This window comes from Neophocaena asiaeorientalis, unplaced genomic scaffold (assembly GCF_003031525.2).
Source record: "Neophocaena asiaeorientalis asiaeorientalis breed wild unplaced genomic scaffold, Neophocaena_asiaeorientalis_V1.1 scaffold327, whole genome shotgun sequence".
Lineage (NCBI taxonomy): Eukaryota > Metazoa > Chordata > Mammalia > Artiodactyla > Phocoenidae > Neophocaena > Neophocaena asiaeorientalis.
In genome coordinates, this window is record NW_020174560.1 from 8,356,227 (window position 1) to 8,375,682 (window position 19,456).

The following is a 19,456-nucleotide window of genomic DNA, read 5'->3' on the forward strand; positions in this document are numbered from 1 at the left end:
GGTTAGATGCTGTCCTGTGATGACTCAGCATTGTGGCCTTATGTCTAACACAGCATCTACCACACTATTTGTTCCTTTACTTTATGCCCACTACACTGTAAGGGCAGGGACTGTGTTACCAAGACTTGTATTCCTAACCAAATATATAATGTTTGTTAAGGAATATATTTTGTGAAGTTATGACGTGTCAGGCACAGTGCTAGGTATTTATAATCTTGAGACATAGTTGGTATTACCCTCAATTTCACAAACAAACTGAACCTCTGAGAAATTAAGAACTTAAAACAACTGGCAAATGGGTGGCACCAGTACACCTACTTCCAGAATATATTTTGAGTCTAGGTTCTGTTTGCAAGAACAAAAAAATTACAGGCTTCTAAGTATTTCTTGCACCTTGTAGCAATAGGTCTCCATTTACATACATTCTGAAGATGAACAATTTTTGTCTCATCTAAAATAATTAAGTTGCAGTCAACCCATCCTGACTCTAGAATAAAAGACTGAGAATACAGGAAATAAGTAAGTTTAATTCAAATGTTACTGAGAAAAGGTTATCTATATTATAGTATTACAGCACTGATAACTAACATTCATGTCAGGCACCATTGCAAGTACCTTACATGTATGAAGTCGATTTTTCATTCCACTGTACAAAACTAGCAACTGAGGAAAATCTGCTAAGAGTGAATAGTCTCTATCACTGTACAATCATAATCCTTTACCTTCGGCAGAGACCTGCATACTATCTGGATGAAGGGCCATAAAGCCTTAGGAAAGATAAGCTGTAAGAGAACGGAGCCAGAGGTGGATCAAGTAACAGGAACATTCTTCCTTATCAGGATAAAATGGTTATCACTTTTCGAGCAAAGTCATCTCAAATGGAAAGAGACAGGAAAGAACATGGTTAAATGATGGAAAATGAAGTAAGAAAGGAGAAGCTGACCATAATCTTATAGCTGCAACATTATGAAGGTAAGGTCTGAGCTACGATAGGGATGAGGTAAAAGATATTTATATATAGATCAAAGAATTTAAAATTCTAGTGAACTTGAATAACCAGCCATATAAAAGGCATCTTATTGTGGCTCATATCACAAAAGGCCATAAACAAATTAAGAAACAGTGAAATAAAGAGAGCAGTAGGTTTATTCTTGGTAGACAGCCCGTGCTGCTTCTTGTCCATCCAAAAAAAAAAAAAAAGAAAAAAAGTGGGTGGGAAGGGGCATTCAACCTCAAGACTTTACTTCGCAATGTGGTTCCAAATGCCTCTCCACAGCATACATGACACGCTCTTTCACACTTGAAGGGAAAAATCCAGTTCACCACATTTGGGTGTTGTTATTTTTAGCATAAACTTTTGTTCTTCTGTAAGAAGCATCGCTCTGGATTCAAACCACATGAATGTCAATGAATGTTTTTTCCATTATATAATCATTTAAAAAATCACCTATGAATTGAAACTTGACATGATGCACTGATAGTTTAGGATCATTTTTCACTAGTCCCATGTTCTTGTAGTTGATTTCAAATGTTTGGTACAGGTGATTATAAGACAATATATTCCATGAAAACAACATTCATGCTGGAATCATAAAATCACATTTGTGATATAGTCTTTTTAGAAGTCTGTTTTTAACTTTTGTCCTCAGGAGTTACTTTCTTCTTGCTGTTCTGACCAGTGACCTTTTTCCTGTGACAATGAAAGGAAAGTTGAATTAGAAATTTTAGATATATGTACTTTCCAAAACTCTACCAGTTTAATAAACATTTACTGAAACCTCCTGTATAATCAAGTATACGAGGCACTAGGAACACAAAGATGTGTCTTTGCCCTTTAGAAAACCACATCCAGGTAAGTGAGACAGAAACACCACAGTAAACTACACTACAACATGGTATAAAAGACAGATTCTGATCCTGAATTAATAAGAAGAGTTCACATTGATTAAATGCCAGATACTGTTTATAAGTCGTTTATATGTATCAACTCAGATAGTCTTCCTAACTTACGAAGAAGATTCTATTATTATCCTCATTTTACAGATGTGGAAAATGAGGTAGAGTGGTTAAGTAACTTGCTGATCATCACACACTGGTAATAAATATTAGACATGACACTGGTAAAAATTTTAGACATGACAGTCTGATTTTAGAGTTTGGTGAATGGTGAATGCCATCAACTGTTAACACAGGAAAAGGAAAAAAAGTTTTGAGAAAGTAATCAATATTCACATACTACAGTATAGTAATGCAAAGTTCTTAGATGTATATCAGTTCATTTAATCCTCCACCAACTCTGAGTGGCAGAGTTAGTATTATTTATATAACTATTTCCATTATATATAGGGGGAAAGAGGCTTAGAGAAGTGAAGTGACTTGTCCAAAGTCACACAGGAAAAGGTGTTATTAGAGCCAGTTATTCTGGCTCCAAATCCAATCTCCCCTACGCCCTACTATACCAGTTTGAGTTTGCAGCGCCTGAAGTGACACCCACTAAGCAACAGGCTTCAGGTTTATAGCTCAGTTGGGAAGCTGGGCTTGAAGATATGGACTTAAGATTTATCAGCATAGAGCTGAGGCCACAGGTGTGGGTAGGATCATTAAAGCAACATCTACAGTGGAAAGGTAAGCTAGATTCAGGTCAGATCTTGTTTGTATGCTATGTTAAGAAGTATGGCCTTTAAATGTGAAGAAAATAGAGAACCAAAGCATCTTAAGCAGGGGGCTAGTGACAAGGTTTATACCAGGTGTCCTCAAAGTCTTAGCACAGCTTTTAAGTTTTAATAACCTCAGATCATTAAAAGCTACAAACTTACAAAAATCAGCAATTAAAGTGTCATTACTTAAAATATTGACTTTATTTTTACAGTTCAGCACAGCCATGACCTTATGCTCTAGTCAATTTTCGACCTTTGTAAAAACTTTTATCAGCTGCAGCTCAGTGCCTGAAAGGACTGCATTTCCAATCCTAGCTTTGAGATCACCCAAAGAATGAGGTTCTGATGTGTATGCAACAATTCTGCAGCAGCCCACCACAAGAAAAAGTCTAATGAGACAGATAAGGTGACCAAGCAGGGCAACCTTCTCTACCAATCCACTGGTCTGTCACCCAGGAACTGTTGCCACAAAGAATAAAAATAAAAATGTATTAAGAACGCACAAAACTGAATAAGTACCAGTTAAATTAAAATAATCTTTCAAATGATGTAGTTTTATAAGGTTGTAACATTTATTTTTCCCAAGTTATTAAAGCTTAAAACCACCAAACCCTTTGGGACACTCTGTACAGTCTATGTACTGGGGCTGAACATTATTTCCCACAACTAATACAAAATGTCAGGCAGACTCTTTCACTTAGAAGGAAAGTGCAGGTTTTCTCACCTGGGTTCACCTTGCTCCTTCTACATGCCTAAATTTTACCCATCCTTGAACATAATTCTACTTCCTTGAAACTTTCTGTAACTACACCAATCCATAATGATTTTTTCCCTTCTCTAAACTTCTGTTTTATTTTAAAATTATTATCTAACTTTTTTCATGTATATTAATCTCCTTTCCCTAACTTCAGGAAAGGGGTCGTCTCATTTTACATCCATTCATACACCTTACTACATATTATATATGTAGTAAGACTGAAGGTGAACAGTAGAACTTGGTAAATGCCTACATTTTATATATGTTCTATATTAATTGGTACTGATAGAATTTGAAGAGTGTCATTTTTCCTTAAATAGTGGAAAGAATAGTATGGTGCAGAATATTTTAGCCCACCCCTATGAAATCATGTCGTTTCCTGGCAGTAATAGGCAAAAAAGGTAGTCCTTTTTTGTGTATGTCCTTTTTTGTGTGTATGCTAAAAAAAAAAAACACCTATACTTTAAAATCCTCAAAAACTCAGCTAAATGACTACAAATTTACTCAAGTCATACTGTTCAGAGGTGTTACAGTGTGCTTCAGCATAAGCCCGAAATCCTGCCCAGAATATGGAGCTTGAAGGAAGACTCTATCAATGTGAGTCAGCAGTCCTAACTACTGGCCTCAGTAGTGTGCCCAGATACAGGCTGTGTGGAGATGGTGGACAGTGCAATTCTAATTCATAGTGAATTGAAATCATATTTTCAAAGATGGAGAAATACAGATCATTAATATACAGATAAAGAAAAATTCCAAGATTGAATTATCCAAGTTTCCAAATCACAGGCAACCTAAGATATATTACTTTTATTACATTCTATAATGGACTGCAGACCTATCAAATTCTACTTCTAAAAATCATCCTAAGGAAAAATAATGCTTACGTTATAAGAATATGCCAGAATCAAACAGTAACTTTTACCATATACTTACCGTTTATCCTTAGCTTTTTCTAAGAAATATTTTGGAGTTGTACTAATGCTCTCTCTTTCCAAAGGCTTCTTAATCATCTTTTTCTTTTGTTTACTGAAAGTTACAAAGAAAGAACTGAATTAAGTGCAACTTAATTTAAAAGAGCTAAAACTAGTTTTGCTTCTTTGGTTCACAAAATTCGTTTCCTTCATCCACTTACAGGTTTACAGGGACACCACTGTATCCACTTTAATATACTAGGTTACCTAACATCATCTAGAGAGGTAACCCAAAGGGATGATAAATTCAACCAATTTTTTAAAAGGCACTGATTATGATTAAAATATGTCGTGTGTCACTCTTATATCTTGTGTTAACAAACACCAGAGTTTGATTTTGGCCAATTAACTGCTTTTTATCAGTTTTATGAATTAGAACGAAATCTCAGCATATTTCACTCATGTTGAATACTACTTTAAAAATCTGAACACTTAAAATTTCAAGGATGAAAAACTGGCAGGGAAAGAACAGACAGTATTCACAAATATTTAAAAGGAAAATTTTTAATCTTAAAATGTTCTAAAAATAGTAGTAGTATTAGAACTATAATGTATAAGAGTGTGAAATCAAGAATATATATGTAAAGAGAGAGAGAGAGAAGCTCCAGGTAAATTCAAGATTGTACCTTAGTAGTTTTTGGAAACCTTTTATGTATTCTGGGACAGGACATCCGGCCTGCTGGATAACATTGGCAACACTGAAAAAGGTACCCATAAACATAAATTTGTATCTTGTCAAACTGATGTTTATGTACATAAACCCTCTGCACAATACAAGAGGAACTAAAACTACACAAACAAAAAAGTAATCCAGTAAAGTGTTCTGATAAATTATTACCAATTATTACCAGATGCAGTCATATTGGATTACTGAGAGAACGGTCTGCTGGACTGAAATCAATGTCTTGATGAAAATTTTAGATAGCAGCTGTTTCTACTCAATATTTAACAAGCCCTAAAAAGCTACTAAGCCCAGTATTGGATGAGACACTGACTGAAGTCAGAGTCATACTTAAATTTATTAAATGATAAAGCTTGACATGGTCTCAAGCTTCTCATGTATACAGTAAGCCCCCTACACATGAACCTTCAAGTTTTGAACTTTCAAAGATGTAAACATGCGTTCGCATGCCCAATCAGGTAAATTAGTTCACGTGTCTGACGTACATTGTCATAGGCATACATCCTCTACAAGAGGTTGTCCTTTTGTGTACTTTACTGTACAGTACTGTATAGAGTACAGTAGCACAGTATCTTTGTTTCAAGCCCAGGGTGTCCGGAAGCAAGCGTAAAAGCAGCGGTGGCGTAGCTGGTACTGCTAAGAAGCACCAGCTGTTGTGCTGCACTACTGTACTTCTCAAGGTACTTGCACTGTAAGATTAAAAGTGTTTTATTGGGGGTGTGTTTATTATGTGCTATATATCATAAACCTAATACAGTACATACTATATAGCCGGCTGTGTTAGCTGGGTACCTAGGCTAACTTTGTTGGACTTATGAACAAAATGGACTTAACGAACACACTCTCGGAACGGAACTTGTTTGTATGTAGGGGACTTACTGTAGTAACTTATTCAATCCTTACAACCCTTTGTAGTAAATACTATCATTATCCCCATTTCCCAGATGGAAAACTGAGGTACACAGTTGCACTGATATGGGGGTCATCAGATGCACATGCTTGGAGTCGCTGAGAACTCAGGTGAATCTAGGCTGTTGGAATGTACTCCCCTACACACATGTGAAAGTCTGATCACAGCAAAATCAAGGCTGACAGAGCCAAGGCTCAGAAGGCACGAAGCAAAATCTTCGCCAAAAGTGATAAACAGAATAAAGTACAAACTGCCTACATCCACAACTCAACTTCATTTGTTAGAAATACGAACTGTTGCTAATTATCATCAGCCTAAAATTTCTGTAGGCAGCTCAAATGTAGGAAACTCAGCTTCTATATTAAAATCTATGACAATGGGCTAAATTAAGATAAGATTCTAAAAGTGTATCTATCATAGGTTACCCAGGCTTCAAGGGGCTACAACTGAATATTAGAGTGTGTTACTAAAAAAGTTTTTCCTCTATGACAGGTGATCCTGGAACTAAACATAAAACTCCAGCTGCTCCTAAGAGTAATGGGAAGAATACACCCATGCTAACAGATCATCTTGACGGGGCTATAAGAGACTCAGGGGTTAACTTTAAACTATTAATTAATCCAAAACCTTAGTATTACATTTTGAGTAATATCAAGTGAAGGCTATTGGGAGAATTCTGTGAGTCTGAAACTTTTTTTTTTTAATTAATTAATTTTTGCCTGCATTGGGTCTTTGTTACTGGGCGCAGGCTCTTTTTAGCTGCAACGAGTGCGGGCTACTCTTCGTTGTGCACAGGCCTCTCATTAAGGTGGCTTCTCTTGTGGAGTACAAGCTCTAGGTGCACAGGCTTCAGTAGTTCTGGCACATGGGCTCAGTAGTTGTGGCTCGAAGGCTCAGTAGTTGTGGCCCACAGGCTTAGTTGCTCCGTGGCATCTTCCTGGACCAGGGCTCGACCCCGTGTCCCCTGCATTGGTAGGCAGATTCTTAACCACTGTGCCACCAAGAAAGCCCGTGGGTCTGAAACTTAATGAATATTCCATTGTGAATATTTCCAAAATCTAACAATGGAAGGGCAAAAACGAGGCCCTTTGATCATTTTTCTTTTTTTCATGGCTAAGGTTTGTTTGACTAATACCATAACAGAATTTGGGACACAGCCATTTTGTAATTATCCGTTAACTGTGTATGAGAATAATGAATCAATTTTGCCAACTTAATGCTAAATTTTTTCTCCTAATTTACCTTCTTAATAATGGTTTATCATCTTCAGTGAAAAATGTAACAGCTTTTCCTTTATGCCCGGCTCTTCCAGTTCGACCTAAGAGAAACCAGACCATTAAAAAAACCTACTTTTGGGCAGAATGGGACCTTCAAGAATCACATATACAAGTCACTGGATTTTCACAGCACTAAAAACTTGAGCATGCTGAAGGGACTGGTAGTGGTGCTAAGAGAGGTGAGTAGAGGGGTGGGGCACACGACTCACCTATCCTGTGGATATATTCCACTGAGCTGGTTGGAAAGTCATAGTTGATGACCAAGTTCACACCTTTAAAATCGATCCCTCTGGCTAGCAAGGCTGTACAAATAAGAACCCAGATTTTTCCTGCTCTGAAGCTATGGACTGTGTTATCTCTCTGGTTAACAGAACATATATTAAATGTTTTAGTACCACTCTAGGAATGGAAAACAAGTACTTCATAAATTTAATGCCAATTAAAAAAAATTTAGTTGTTCTTTATTGCTTTGAAAGTATGCATTTGACTTTACCTGTTGCTGAGTTCTGTCTGCATGAATAACATCCACATTAATACCTTCATATATGAGCTCATGAAAAAGTTCTTTAGCCCTTTCAATGGACTGAACAAAAACAAGAACAGGTGGATTGAAACCCTAAAAGAAAGCATACATAATCCATAATCAAGAATATAACTGCAGTATTTCATACGATTTTAGTTCATTTTAATTTAGAAATTGACAAATTTCTTAGACCAGAGGTCCAAGTCTGCCTGTCTTCCTCACCATCCATTCTCTACAATGTGGTTTTCTCTTGTTGTGGAGCACAGACTCTCCATCTAATTCCAATAATCTTGTCTTATTAATTCCCCTTCATCTTTCTACAGCAATGGATGCCCACTCTTTGAAATAATCATCTGATTGCTTCTGTGCTTCAGAACATTTTTGTTTCTTCTTAAAATGTAATAGCTGTCATTTTTTAAAAAATAAATTTATTTATTTCATTTATTTTTGGCTGCGTTGGGTCTTCGTTGTTGCGTGTGGGTTTTCTCTAGTTGCGGTGAGCGGGGGCTACTCTTCATTGTGGTGTGTGGTCTTCTCATTGTGGTGGCTTCTCCTGTTGCAGAGCACGGGCTACAGGTGCATGGGCTTCAGCAGTTGTGGCTCGCGGGCTCTAGAGCGCAGGCTCAGTAGTTGTGGTGCACAGGCTTAGTTGCTCCACGGCATGTGGGATCTTCCTGGACCAGGGCTCGAACCCGTGTCCCCTGCACTGGCAGGCGGATTCTCAACCACTGTACCACCAGGGAAACCCCAATAACTGTCATTTTAATCTGTTATTTATCCTAACTGTGGGTATTCCCCAAAGCTTAGTCCTTGGTTCTCAGTTCTCTCAATATAATCTTTATCTTATCAAGTTCCATAAAATCTCAGTTATCAACCAGCAGCCCTAAGCAAATGATTTTTATTTTTTACATTAATATCATCAAACCCCACCTCTCTCTCAAACCAGCTTTCTATATTTTTGACTGTCAGCATTAGGGCTTAACCTTATTATTTTGGTCCACGCACCCTTTCAGAATCTAATGAAAGAAAGCTATGAAGCTTTCTAACAGGCAACCACACATTCACACAAAATGTTACATATAATTTCAGAAGGTTCACAGAACTCCTGAAGTTTATACATGGCTAAAAATCTCTGGTGTATAATTCCATTTGAGTATCTGTGAAAACCTTAAATTTCCTACTGCCAAATGATATCCTTAAGAACATTAGTAAAACATGCACATAATAGCATTTATTATGTGCCAAGCACTACTGTAAGTACTATATTTCTATTAACTCATTAATAAAACAAAAAACCCCACTCTAGTGTCCTATTCATTAATGCCCCAGTTCTCTAAGAAACCAGGAGAGTGATTGGGGGAGATTCAGGGGCAGATATATACAGGCATACTTTGTTTAATTGCACTTTGCAGATATTGTGTTGTTTACGAATTGAAGGTTTGTGGCGACTCAATGTTCAAGCAAGTCTATCAGCACCATATTTTTCCAACAGCATTTGCTCACTTCACGTCTCTGTATCACATTTTGGTAATTCTCGCAATATTTCAAACTTCTTCATTATTATTATATTTGCTGTTGTGATCTATGATCAGTGAGTGATCTTTAATGTTACTGCTATGACTCTGAAGGCTCAGGTGATGGTTAGCATTTTCAGCAATAAAGTATTTTTAAGTTAAGGCATGTACATTGTTTTTTAGACATAATGCTATTGCACACTTAATAGACTACAATATAGTATAAACATAACTTTTCTATATACACTGGGAAACCAGAAAATTCCTGTGACTCACTTTATTGTGACATTGGCTTTACTGTGGTGGTCTGAACAGAACCCGCAGTGTGCTGGTGTGGAAAAAGGAGGCATTCAGGGCAGCAGGTAGGTCTTTCCCTGGCCTACCCCGAGCTGGGAACAGAAATCTTAATATATTCTGAGAGGAGAGCGTCTCCCCTTCGAGACAAGAGTTGCTCCAATGTGCTTCTTACCGATTTACCACTGGATTACTAAATATGACACAGGAATAGCACTCAACCTCCTTTTTTTTTTTTTTTTTTTTAAGTTTCTAAAACCTTTTATTTCATCTTAAATATGGAAACAGCCAGGGCACGGAGGGGGCCCCACCCAGGAATCCTGCGGCAGGACCCCCTCAATAGCACACAGCTCAGGGATCCAGGCCACAGCACTGATCACCCTACCTGGGGACAGGGAGGAGAGCTGGGGGCCCTGCAGCCAGTTCTGGATGGGAGTTAGAGTGTGGGCAGGGAGAAGCTGGGACAGAGAGACCCCAAAAACTGCCAGCAGGAGGCGGGAGACCCAGCAGAGCCCCAGTCAAGGGTCTGCCAGGAAGTTAAGCGCTCCTAATAAATACGTCTTCCAAGGCTAGTAATACAAGTAATTGCTAGTAATATTACACCTAGTAATACAAGGCTTGGTGAACATTAACAAAACTCAAGAATGTAGTCCAAATATACCTTTTTAACAAGTTCTCTCATGGCCAGAAGTTTTCCAGTCTCAGACCCAACGAAGAGAAGCTCTTGTTCTACGGTCTCTACTGCAGAATTCCTAAGAAGAAAACATCCCTTGTAGTTTGCAAGAGCCATTTTTTGTTTCCCCCCTTGAATTCTAAATAAATGAAAACATTTACACACAACTCCAACAGAATGACCTTTTCCACTGTCAATATAAGTACTGAATTATTTATATTTTAACTTAAAGACAAAGTTGTTATTTTTAAATGTTTTATTCGTTCTTTTAAAACATTTTTAATCCAAGTATAGTTGATTTACAATGTTATATTAGTTTCAGGAGCACGGCAAAGTGATCCAGTTATGTGTGTACATATGTGTGTGCTTGTATATATATATTATTTTTCAGATTCTTTTCCATTATAGTTTATTACAAGATACTGAATATAGTTCCATGTGCTATACAGTAGGACCTTGTTGTTTATCTATTTTATATACGGTAGCTTGTATCTGCTAATCCCAAACTCCTAATTTATCCCCACCTCTGCCTTTCCCCTTTGGTAATTGTAACTTTGTTTTCTATGTCTGTAAGCCTGTTTCTGCATTGTAAATAAGTTCATTTGTATCATTTTTTAGATTCCACATATAAGTGATATCATATGATATTTGTCTTTCTCTGTCTGACTTACTTCACTTAGTGTGATAATCTCTGGGCCCATCCATGTTGCTGTATGGCATTATTTCATTCTTTTTTATGACTGAATAATATTCCTCTGTGTGTGTGTGTTTAAGTGTGTGTGTGTGTGTGTGTGTGTGTGTACACCACATCTTCTTTACCCATCATCTCTCAATGCACATTTAGGTTGCTTCCATGTCTTGGCTATTGTAAATAGTGCTGCTGTGAACACTGGGGTGCATGTATCTTTTCGAATTATAGTTTTCTCAGGATATATGCCCAGGAGTTGAGATTGCTGGATCATATGGTAACTCTATTTTTAGTTTTTTAAGGAACCTCCATACTATTTTCCATAGTGGCTGCACCAATTTACATTCCCACCAACAATGTAAGAGGGTTCCCTTTCTCCACACCCTCTCTAGCATTTATTCTTTTTTCTTTTTTAAATTTTTATTGGAGTATAGTTGATTTACAATGTTGTGTTAGTTTCTCTAGCATTTATTCTTTGTAGACTTTTTGATGATGGCCATTCTGACTGGTGTGAGGTGATACCTCATTGTACTTTTGAGTTGCATTTCTCTAATAATTAGTGACGTTGAGCATCTTTTCATGTGCCTACTGGCCATCTGGATGTCTTTGGAGAAATGTCTATTTAGGTCTTTGAATGTTTTGTTATGATTATAAAAATGTTATCTCAAGAAAATTTTAAAAAATAAAGACATAAACAATAAAATAAATTACCCACAATTCTACCATTTTAGAATAAACTTTGACATTTTGCTGTGTTCTAGTCATAAATTTTCATGTGTCTAATTACTTACAGAATCCTTCTAAAAGTAAAATTATTGGGTAAAATGAGAACATTTTAAAGGGGGTTGTTACATATGCCTAAATTTTTTTCTTAATGGTTAGCAAAGGTTTATTTATTGACAAACAGTTGGGGTGAGGTATCTTTAGGCTTTATTAACACTCTATACCATGTATAAATACTTTTTCCATTCTGTTATCTGCCTTTATAATTACGTTTATGGTTAATCTGTTCTATTTTTCTTTTTATACACAGGAGTTTTATGTTGAAAGTAGACAGGATATTCTTTACTGTTTCATTTGGCTTCTGTTTTACTTAACATGGTACTACAGGCACCTTTTCATATAGCTACACTCTTCACTCTGACCATTTCATGCATTGCATTATAGTATATCAAGTGGCAATATCATAATTTCATAAGACTTTTCTCTATCATTTAGCATAAATGCTCCCCAAAATATTTTTAAAAAGCAATTATAAATCAAGTGGCTCAGTAACATCAGCTTCCTTCTCTGTGGCCCTACTTTGTTAAGCCATCAATGAGATTAAATCCTTTGGATGGCCACAGAGCTCATGTCATACTTTGTGGATTGGAAAAACCAACTAAACACATGAGGATAGGAATATTAATATGACAATATGAGAATCTCCCTTTGGATTATTCTAAAATAGAAAATGCTTAATCAATCTTGACTTTAAAGAATATATTTCTTTCAGTCAAACTCTTATTATCAATCTTAGGCCACACAACCTATCTCTTTTAGTCTAAAATAATGACTTGTGTTTTTTTAAAAAATGAGTGGGATAGTGTGGAAGAACAATTACCTTGCTCCAATGGAAACAGTAATGACATTATCCAAGTTGAGTCTGCACCACTGCTCAACATCATAGGCAAAAGTTGCACTGAACATAGCTCTTTTGACCTTGTGGGACGTGCAGGCCAAGAAAATGGAAGCCAGCTGGTCTCTGAACCCAGTTTTGCCATCTTCAAACAGTTTATCTGATTCATCTACTACCAGCCATTCAACACTAAGAAATAAAAAAAACTTGTGGGTATTGAACTGAAAGATCCAAGATGCTTCACTACCTGTGGGAACACATGAAGAAGTCCAACCACAATGATGCTTCTCAGATCTACATATCATACCAGAAAAAGGTATAAGAAAAATAAGCAAGAAAAAGGTAAAAACAAGATAAATATAAATTAATGTACCTATTCCATTAGCTCCAAAGATATGAGGTTCCATTGGCAATGACAGAAGCTCAGATAAACCTTATGAACGCCATCACCATTGCTGAAAGATGTGAAAATTTCTAGGGGAATTCTGTACTAACTGCTTATCGGAATCTGTTAACTTTCTTCCAGACCAGGATAGTTACTTTTCTATGAGTTTAATGAAAACCATTTTTCTCAGCATCAACATAGCAAGCTCCAAAGAGCAATAATACAAGTAATTGAGGACAAAATATAATCAATTTAATGAAAAACACACATAAAAGACATTATTAAAGTAATGTACCTTGTTAAGTCTATTCCCGGAGGATCTTGCTTTAATAAATAGATTAGTCGATTTGGAGTAGTCACAAGAATATCTGTAAGGAAAAATAAATGGTACAAATTGCAAAAACAACATTCATCCCTCTTGAATTAGGGGATTAAGTCTCCTGAATTTCCGTTAATAACCTCAGGTGGGGAGAAGCGGTTATATGCACTACACCAACAGCACAATAAGCTAACATACATATTTTTTTAATCCATCATAGCACAAACTACTATATCCTTACTCTACTTTTATCTGATCTGCTTTCTCAGCTTCTAAGAGGCAAGAATACTATAATCCACCCATTTGCTTAACAAACATTTGTTTGTTTTTCAGGAAAATACTTTCCTGAAATGCAACTTTACTCAGAAGCTCAAGATAAAAGACAAGTAAAACAGATTCTCTGGCTGATCTAAGAGTAGGGATATAAATCAATCTTATCTGCAGAATATTTCCATGGCAGATTAACAATCAATAGAATAAGCAGGGATTCTCAGCCTCAGCACTACTGGCATTTTGGTTCAGACAACTCCTTGTTGTAGGAGGCTGACCTGTGTGTTGTAGGATGTTTAACAGCATCCCTGGCTTCTGTCCCTATACTAGTAGCACCTCTCCCCAGTTGTGATGACTTAAAATGTCTCCAGAAATTGCCAAGTATCCCTGGGATAGAGGGTGAGGTGGGGGTGAAGGGCAGAATCACCTCTGGTTGAGAACCACTGGTATATATTTATATATCTACTGGGTGGGGGTAAGGAGGAGATCTCTTTCAGCTTTTCTAAAACTCAAACCAACTACACTTTAAGAACTTCTAGGTAGCAATTAGGATACTTGTAATTTCTAAACCCCTTCCATCTCAAGCACGAACCCCCTTACCAAACTTCTTAGATGATTTAGGCCCAAATTTCTTGGCTGCAACTGCTGCTTTGTGTATCATGTGTATCCTGAATCCTGTTCCCTCAGATATTTTTACTAACTCTCGGTGAATCTACAACAGAAAATGATGAAAACATTAGCTGCTAAAATACTTGGATAAGATGTACAGTCTCTTTTTCATTATTAACAAAATAAATCTAGTATCAACTCATGAATACCTGAAATTAAGCCCATAATAATCTGTAGATTAACCTGGAATCTCAGCATTTTGGAACGTCAATACTAAGTAAGATTCAGTAGTTTCTTCCGGTCTGGTAAACTAGTTCCAAGAGATAAAACCAAAACTCTTCCATTCTGTTACATATTGTTTGTAGAATACAGGACTGTTACAAAACTATTTCATACTTGGCATGCATTTTATATTAAGCACATTGGGAGGGTAGAGTGGATCATTGTATAGTTTTACTTTCTCAAAAACTGAGATGAGGTTTCATTTCTCTAGGTGAGGAAAAGAAGTTTTAAAGGGGAACTATATATGATGGTAGCCTTCCAACTTCAAGGATCTTAGAGCATATACCAAAGTATAAATGTTAAGAACAACATATTTTATAAAACTGAAAAGACTTAAAAGACTGGCCCACATGCAGTAAGACACAGAGAAGTGTGCTTTGAACAGAATATGTGACAAGGAGAAAGACACGGGCCTTACTCTTTTGGACCTTTCTATTACTCTCAAATAAGAAAGATGACTGACAAACACAAACCCAACCTCTTCAGAAAGTACCAGTCATACCTGGCTGGCAAGTTCTCGTGTTGGTGATATAATCAGGGCTCTGAAGCCTTTGTTTGTGGGTTGTTTCAGGTGCATTAAAATAGGAATGCTAAAAGCCAAAGTCTTTCCAGATCCAGTAGGAGCAGAAGCCAGAAGTTCTCGACCCTAAAAACAGAGTATGTTAAGTACAAGGAAGAGTACATACATTTTTCAGAGCCCAGTCAAATAATGCTACCAGCCATAAAAATAACAAAATTATACATAATAAATCCAAACACTCACATTCCCATCACTCTTCTAACTTCTCCCATATTTGCTTTTCTACCCACCCCTGCTACAACCGCCCCAATAGAGTTTCTGAGCATTATTACTAAAGTTCATTTGAACTGGGTAAAGAAAGTAGATAACTAAAACCCAAAGATGACTCACAACCTCATTTCCATTATTTCAATTTTTCTTTCCCCTAAACCTCTTTATCAAAGCAAAATTACAAAACCAACTTTTTGACCTGATATCTGCATTGCTCCATCCTTAAGGAAAGTTTTAATAAATAACAGAATGGCTAAAAGTAAGAAATAAAAAGTGGTGAGGGCCTCCCTGGTGGCGCAGTGGTTGAGAGTCCACCTGCGGATGCAGGGGACATGGGTTCGTGCCCCGGTCCGGGAAGATCCTACATGCCGTGGAGCAGCTGGGCCTGTGAGCCATGGCCGCTGAGCCTGCGCGTCCGGAGCCTGTGCTCCACAACGGGAGAGGCCACAACAGTGAGAGGCCCGCGTACCGCAAAAAAAAAAAAAAAAAAAAAAAAAAAAAAAAGTGGTGAAAACCTGAGTGACAGAGTCATTTATAGGTGACAATCTTCAAAAAGTCACTGTGATTTTTAAAGCTTTAAGTTAAGGTCACTACAGAAACAACCTTAAATGAAAACTAAAAGCAAATTTACTATAATGTCAGTCAACAACATCATTCAAATATATTCTTATTTCAGTTCCCAAAGAAAATGAAAAGGATTAGTATGGATGAGGAGAGAGGGAACTCATATCCTTTGGCTACTAGAACTGAAGGCCATCTTGGTTATGTTGGGGAAAAAAGTCAGCTCTCACCACTACAAAAAAAAAACCTCAGAAAAACTTAATTTCTAAAAGTCTAAGTTAACTCATACCTCTATCAACAACACATAAACAAATTATGGTATATTCATACAACAGAATACTACTCAGTAACAAACTACTGATATATGCAACATGGAGGAATCTCAAAAACTGTATGAGAGTGAAAGAAACCAAAAAGAGTAAATAATGAATGATTCCACTTACATGATTCTATAAGAGGAAAAACTAAAACATGGCAATAGAAACCAGAAAAGTGCTTACCTCTGGGCGGGGGTCAGGTGAGGACTGAATGGAAGGGGTATGAGAGAACTGTCTGGAGTGACAGAAATGTTACACATCTTCACTGAGTTGATGGTTACATAGGGTATGCACAGTTGAAACTCACTGAACTGTGCACTTAAAATCTATGCATTTTTTTGGTACTTAAATAGACTTCAATAATAAAAAGTACTGGGATAAAAACAAAGTCAGGTTATGTACAAGAATTCTGTATTTCTGAAATAGTTCTTGAATATTACAAACTAAATCATGGATGAAAAAACAGAACATAGTCCCTATCCTCAGAAGATTAACACTCTTAGTTAAATGGAAGAGATGAATATAATTAATGCAAATACATAGTAAAGTGTAAGACAAATGTTGCAAGAAAAAGAAAACACATGGAGAACTGGGTGGTAGGGGAAACAGTGTTGGTAAAGGAAAAAGATCACATCTAGCAGTAGTGATCAAGACAAATCTTACGGAGGCACAGGTATTAGAGACGGACCTTGAAATCAAGGGTAGGATTTCAACAAGGGGAGATAAGGCAGAAAGGAACATTTCAAAGACAGAGGAAAGAGAATGAACACACACACACACATACACATGCACGCATACTCACTTACAGGCCTTCATACTCACATGCAGCATAACTGGAATGGCTTGCATTTGGATTGGCGTAGGTATCTGGAAGCCTGCATCTAGAATGTTCTGAAGCAGTCGAGAATTGATTTTAAATTCCTGGTCAAGTTGCTGAAATGTAGCAATTGGGTCAGGAAGATCAGTTCCCTGGACATGAATTTTATGTTTATTCCGGAAGAAGTTTATCTGAAAAGTGAAATAAAGGAGTCGCCATGAATGTGGTCAAATACAGTGTCAGATGCTGTAAAGCAACAGTAACGGCTTCTGGGATAAGCTTTAGTAACATATGAAACTTTCTGGTTAAATTCCAATCCCTACAAGATACAGATATTAGGTATAATTCGTGCCCTTTCACAGAAGAAAGACCTTCATAACAATGAAACCTACCTATCCACACTTTCCTCATATTAATGTCAATGCCATGAATAATGTGTTATTCATATTAACGTGCTACTGTCACAGTCACAATCTTATATAAACTTCTAGAAGGCAGGCACTGAATCAATCTATTGTCTTTATATGGCACTTAGCAGACAAGTGCCAATGCTTTTTAATGATTACCCTAAACTCTACTTATTAAGACTGAGTGCCAAAAGCAGAATCAAGTGATGTTGATTTTTTTTTTGTTTTCCCATTCTCTGATCCAGACAGCCAAATTCTAGATTCGGGATTACTAACTGAGCTGAACAATACTCTCCATCTGCAATACAGCAGGAGAGCAGCAAACACGACAACGGCATATTTGTTGTTTCTTCTGAATTCTACTCCTCCTAGTCCCAAGTCATAAAATAGGTTCCTTAAGAATTCTAACTCTCAAATCCCTGTCGGAGGAAATCCTTCTAAACCAGTGTGAGCTTAACATAAAGGAGAAAGGGGGCCAATTTCATGTTTATCAAAAGAGAATAAGAAATTTTAAAAATTTAATTCTAAACACATCATCAATTTGGACCTAAGTTTCAAAATTTCAAGATACTTTCAAGAATTTTAAACTTTAAAAATTTCAGCCACAGCACAAACACTACTTTGCTTTAAGTTTCCATTAAAGTAAAATCTAATCTAATGTAAGTAATCTTCTAAAAAAAACCATACTTGCTTTTACCACCAGAATAACTCAAGGATAGCGAAGAAGTCATTAGGCCAGAAAAACAACTGGATGAAGCCATTTTTCTAACCTTTTCTTTTCTGAGCTGCTCCAACTTTCCTGAAGTTAGTTTATTTTCTCTTTTAACTTTTTTATCTTCAATCTTTGCTTCCACAGATGATATCCACTGTATAGTAGAAACTTCTTGAGAGGTAATTTCTAAAATATATTTTTAAAAAATTAAAAGATTTTCAGTGCAACATTCTTAGGTGGCACAAACAGGCCATACCTTACCTTCACAGTAAACAAAAGAAAAAGTACTAGTGGTTGCAACTAGATGAAAGAAAGTAATAGGAGGTATAAAAATTGGGGAAGGAGGGCTTCCCTGGTGGCACAGTGGTTGAGAGTCTGCCTGCCGATGCAGGGGACACGGGTTCGTGCCCTGGTCTGGGAAGATCCCACATGCCGCGGAGCAACTAAGCCCATGCACCACAACTACTGAGCCTGTGCTCTAGAGCCCGTGAGCCACAGCTACTGAGCCTGAGTGCCACAACTACTGAAGCCCGCGCGCCTAGAGCCTGTGCTCTGCAACAAGAGGAGCCACCCAATGAGAAGCCCACGAACTGCAACGAAGAGTAGCCCCTGCTTGCCGCAACTAGAGAAAAGCCCGCACGCAGCAACAAAGACCCAAGGCAGCCAAAAATAAAAATTAATTAATTAAAAAAAAAATTGGGAAAGGAGAAGCAAGTTGTGTGTTGGTAAAATCAGAGCTCTGAAGCTCACTCTTTCCTTTTTATTCTTTTTAGTTATTTCAGCTTTGTAATATGTACCTAAATGTACACTTGAAAACAATGAGGGATTAATTCAAAAACTATTTAAACAGTAAGAGATGTCAATGAGGCAGCCAGCTTTTCTATATCCACAACCAGCTAGAAAATAAATACGATGCAAGAAAAGATTTCACTTATAATAGCAATAAACACAACACAATACTTAAGGACTACTCAATATTATAAAGAGAGCAATTCTCACTAAATCTGTAAATAACACTACCTCAATGAAAAGTAATGATAGGATTGTTTTGGTAACTGGAGTAGCTGACTTTAAAGTTTATATGGGAAAATAAATATGTACAAATACCTAAAAAATTCTAAGAAGAGTAATGAGCAAAGACTACTTCTGGAATTTCTTTTAAATTTTTTCAACTTCACCAATGTACAACCAACACAATAAACTGCATATATTTAAAGTATACAACTTGAGGCATTTTGACATTACGTATGCACCTGTTAAACCATCACCACATTTAAGACTATTTCCATCACTTCCCAAAATTTCCTTGTGGCCCCTTACAGTGCATCAGTCCATCCCTAGGTAACAACCTGTATTCATCCTTCCTCCCTTCCTCTCTTCCTCCCTTCCGCCCTTCCTTCCTCCCTCCCTCCCTCCCTCCCTC

At 37.0% G+C, this 19,456-nt stretch overlaps 1 protein-coding gene across 1 annotated transcript in view; it reads right to left on the minus strand.

The window, feature by feature from the left end:
* Window positions 1–507: 507 nt before the first annotated feature.
* DDX52 (DExD-box helicase 52) overlaps window positions 508–19,456 on the minus strand; it is a 23,558-nt gene continuing 4,609 nt past the window's right edge. The window contains exons 3-15 of the mRNA XM_024757667.1: window positions 18,092–18,219; window positions 16,920–17,105; window positions 14,932–15,075; window positions 14,139–14,250; window positions 13,245–13,317; window positions 12,550–12,753; window positions 10,247–10,337; window positions 7,748–7,870; window positions 7,464–7,614; window positions 7,220–7,295; window positions 5,012–5,083; window positions 4,348–4,440; window positions 508–1,690 (exon numbers count right to left, since the gene is read on the minus strand). Coding sequence (XP_024613435.1) covers window positions 1,633–1,690; window positions 4,348–4,440; window positions 5,012–5,083; window positions 7,220–7,295; window positions 7,464–7,614; window positions 7,748–7,870; window positions 10,247–10,337; window positions 12,550–12,753; window positions 13,245–13,317; window positions 14,139–14,250; window positions 14,932–15,075; window positions 16,920–17,105; window positions 18,092–18,219 — 1,511 coding nt within the window. The 3' untranslated portion in view covers window positions 508–1,632. The remainder of the gene's footprint in view (window positions 1,691–4,347; window positions 4,441–5,011; window positions 5,084–7,219; window positions 7,296–7,463; window positions 7,615–7,747; window positions 7,871–10,246; window positions 10,338–12,549; window positions 12,754–13,244; window positions 13,318–14,138; window positions 14,251–14,931; window positions 15,076–16,919; window positions 17,106–18,091; window positions 18,220–19,456) is intronic.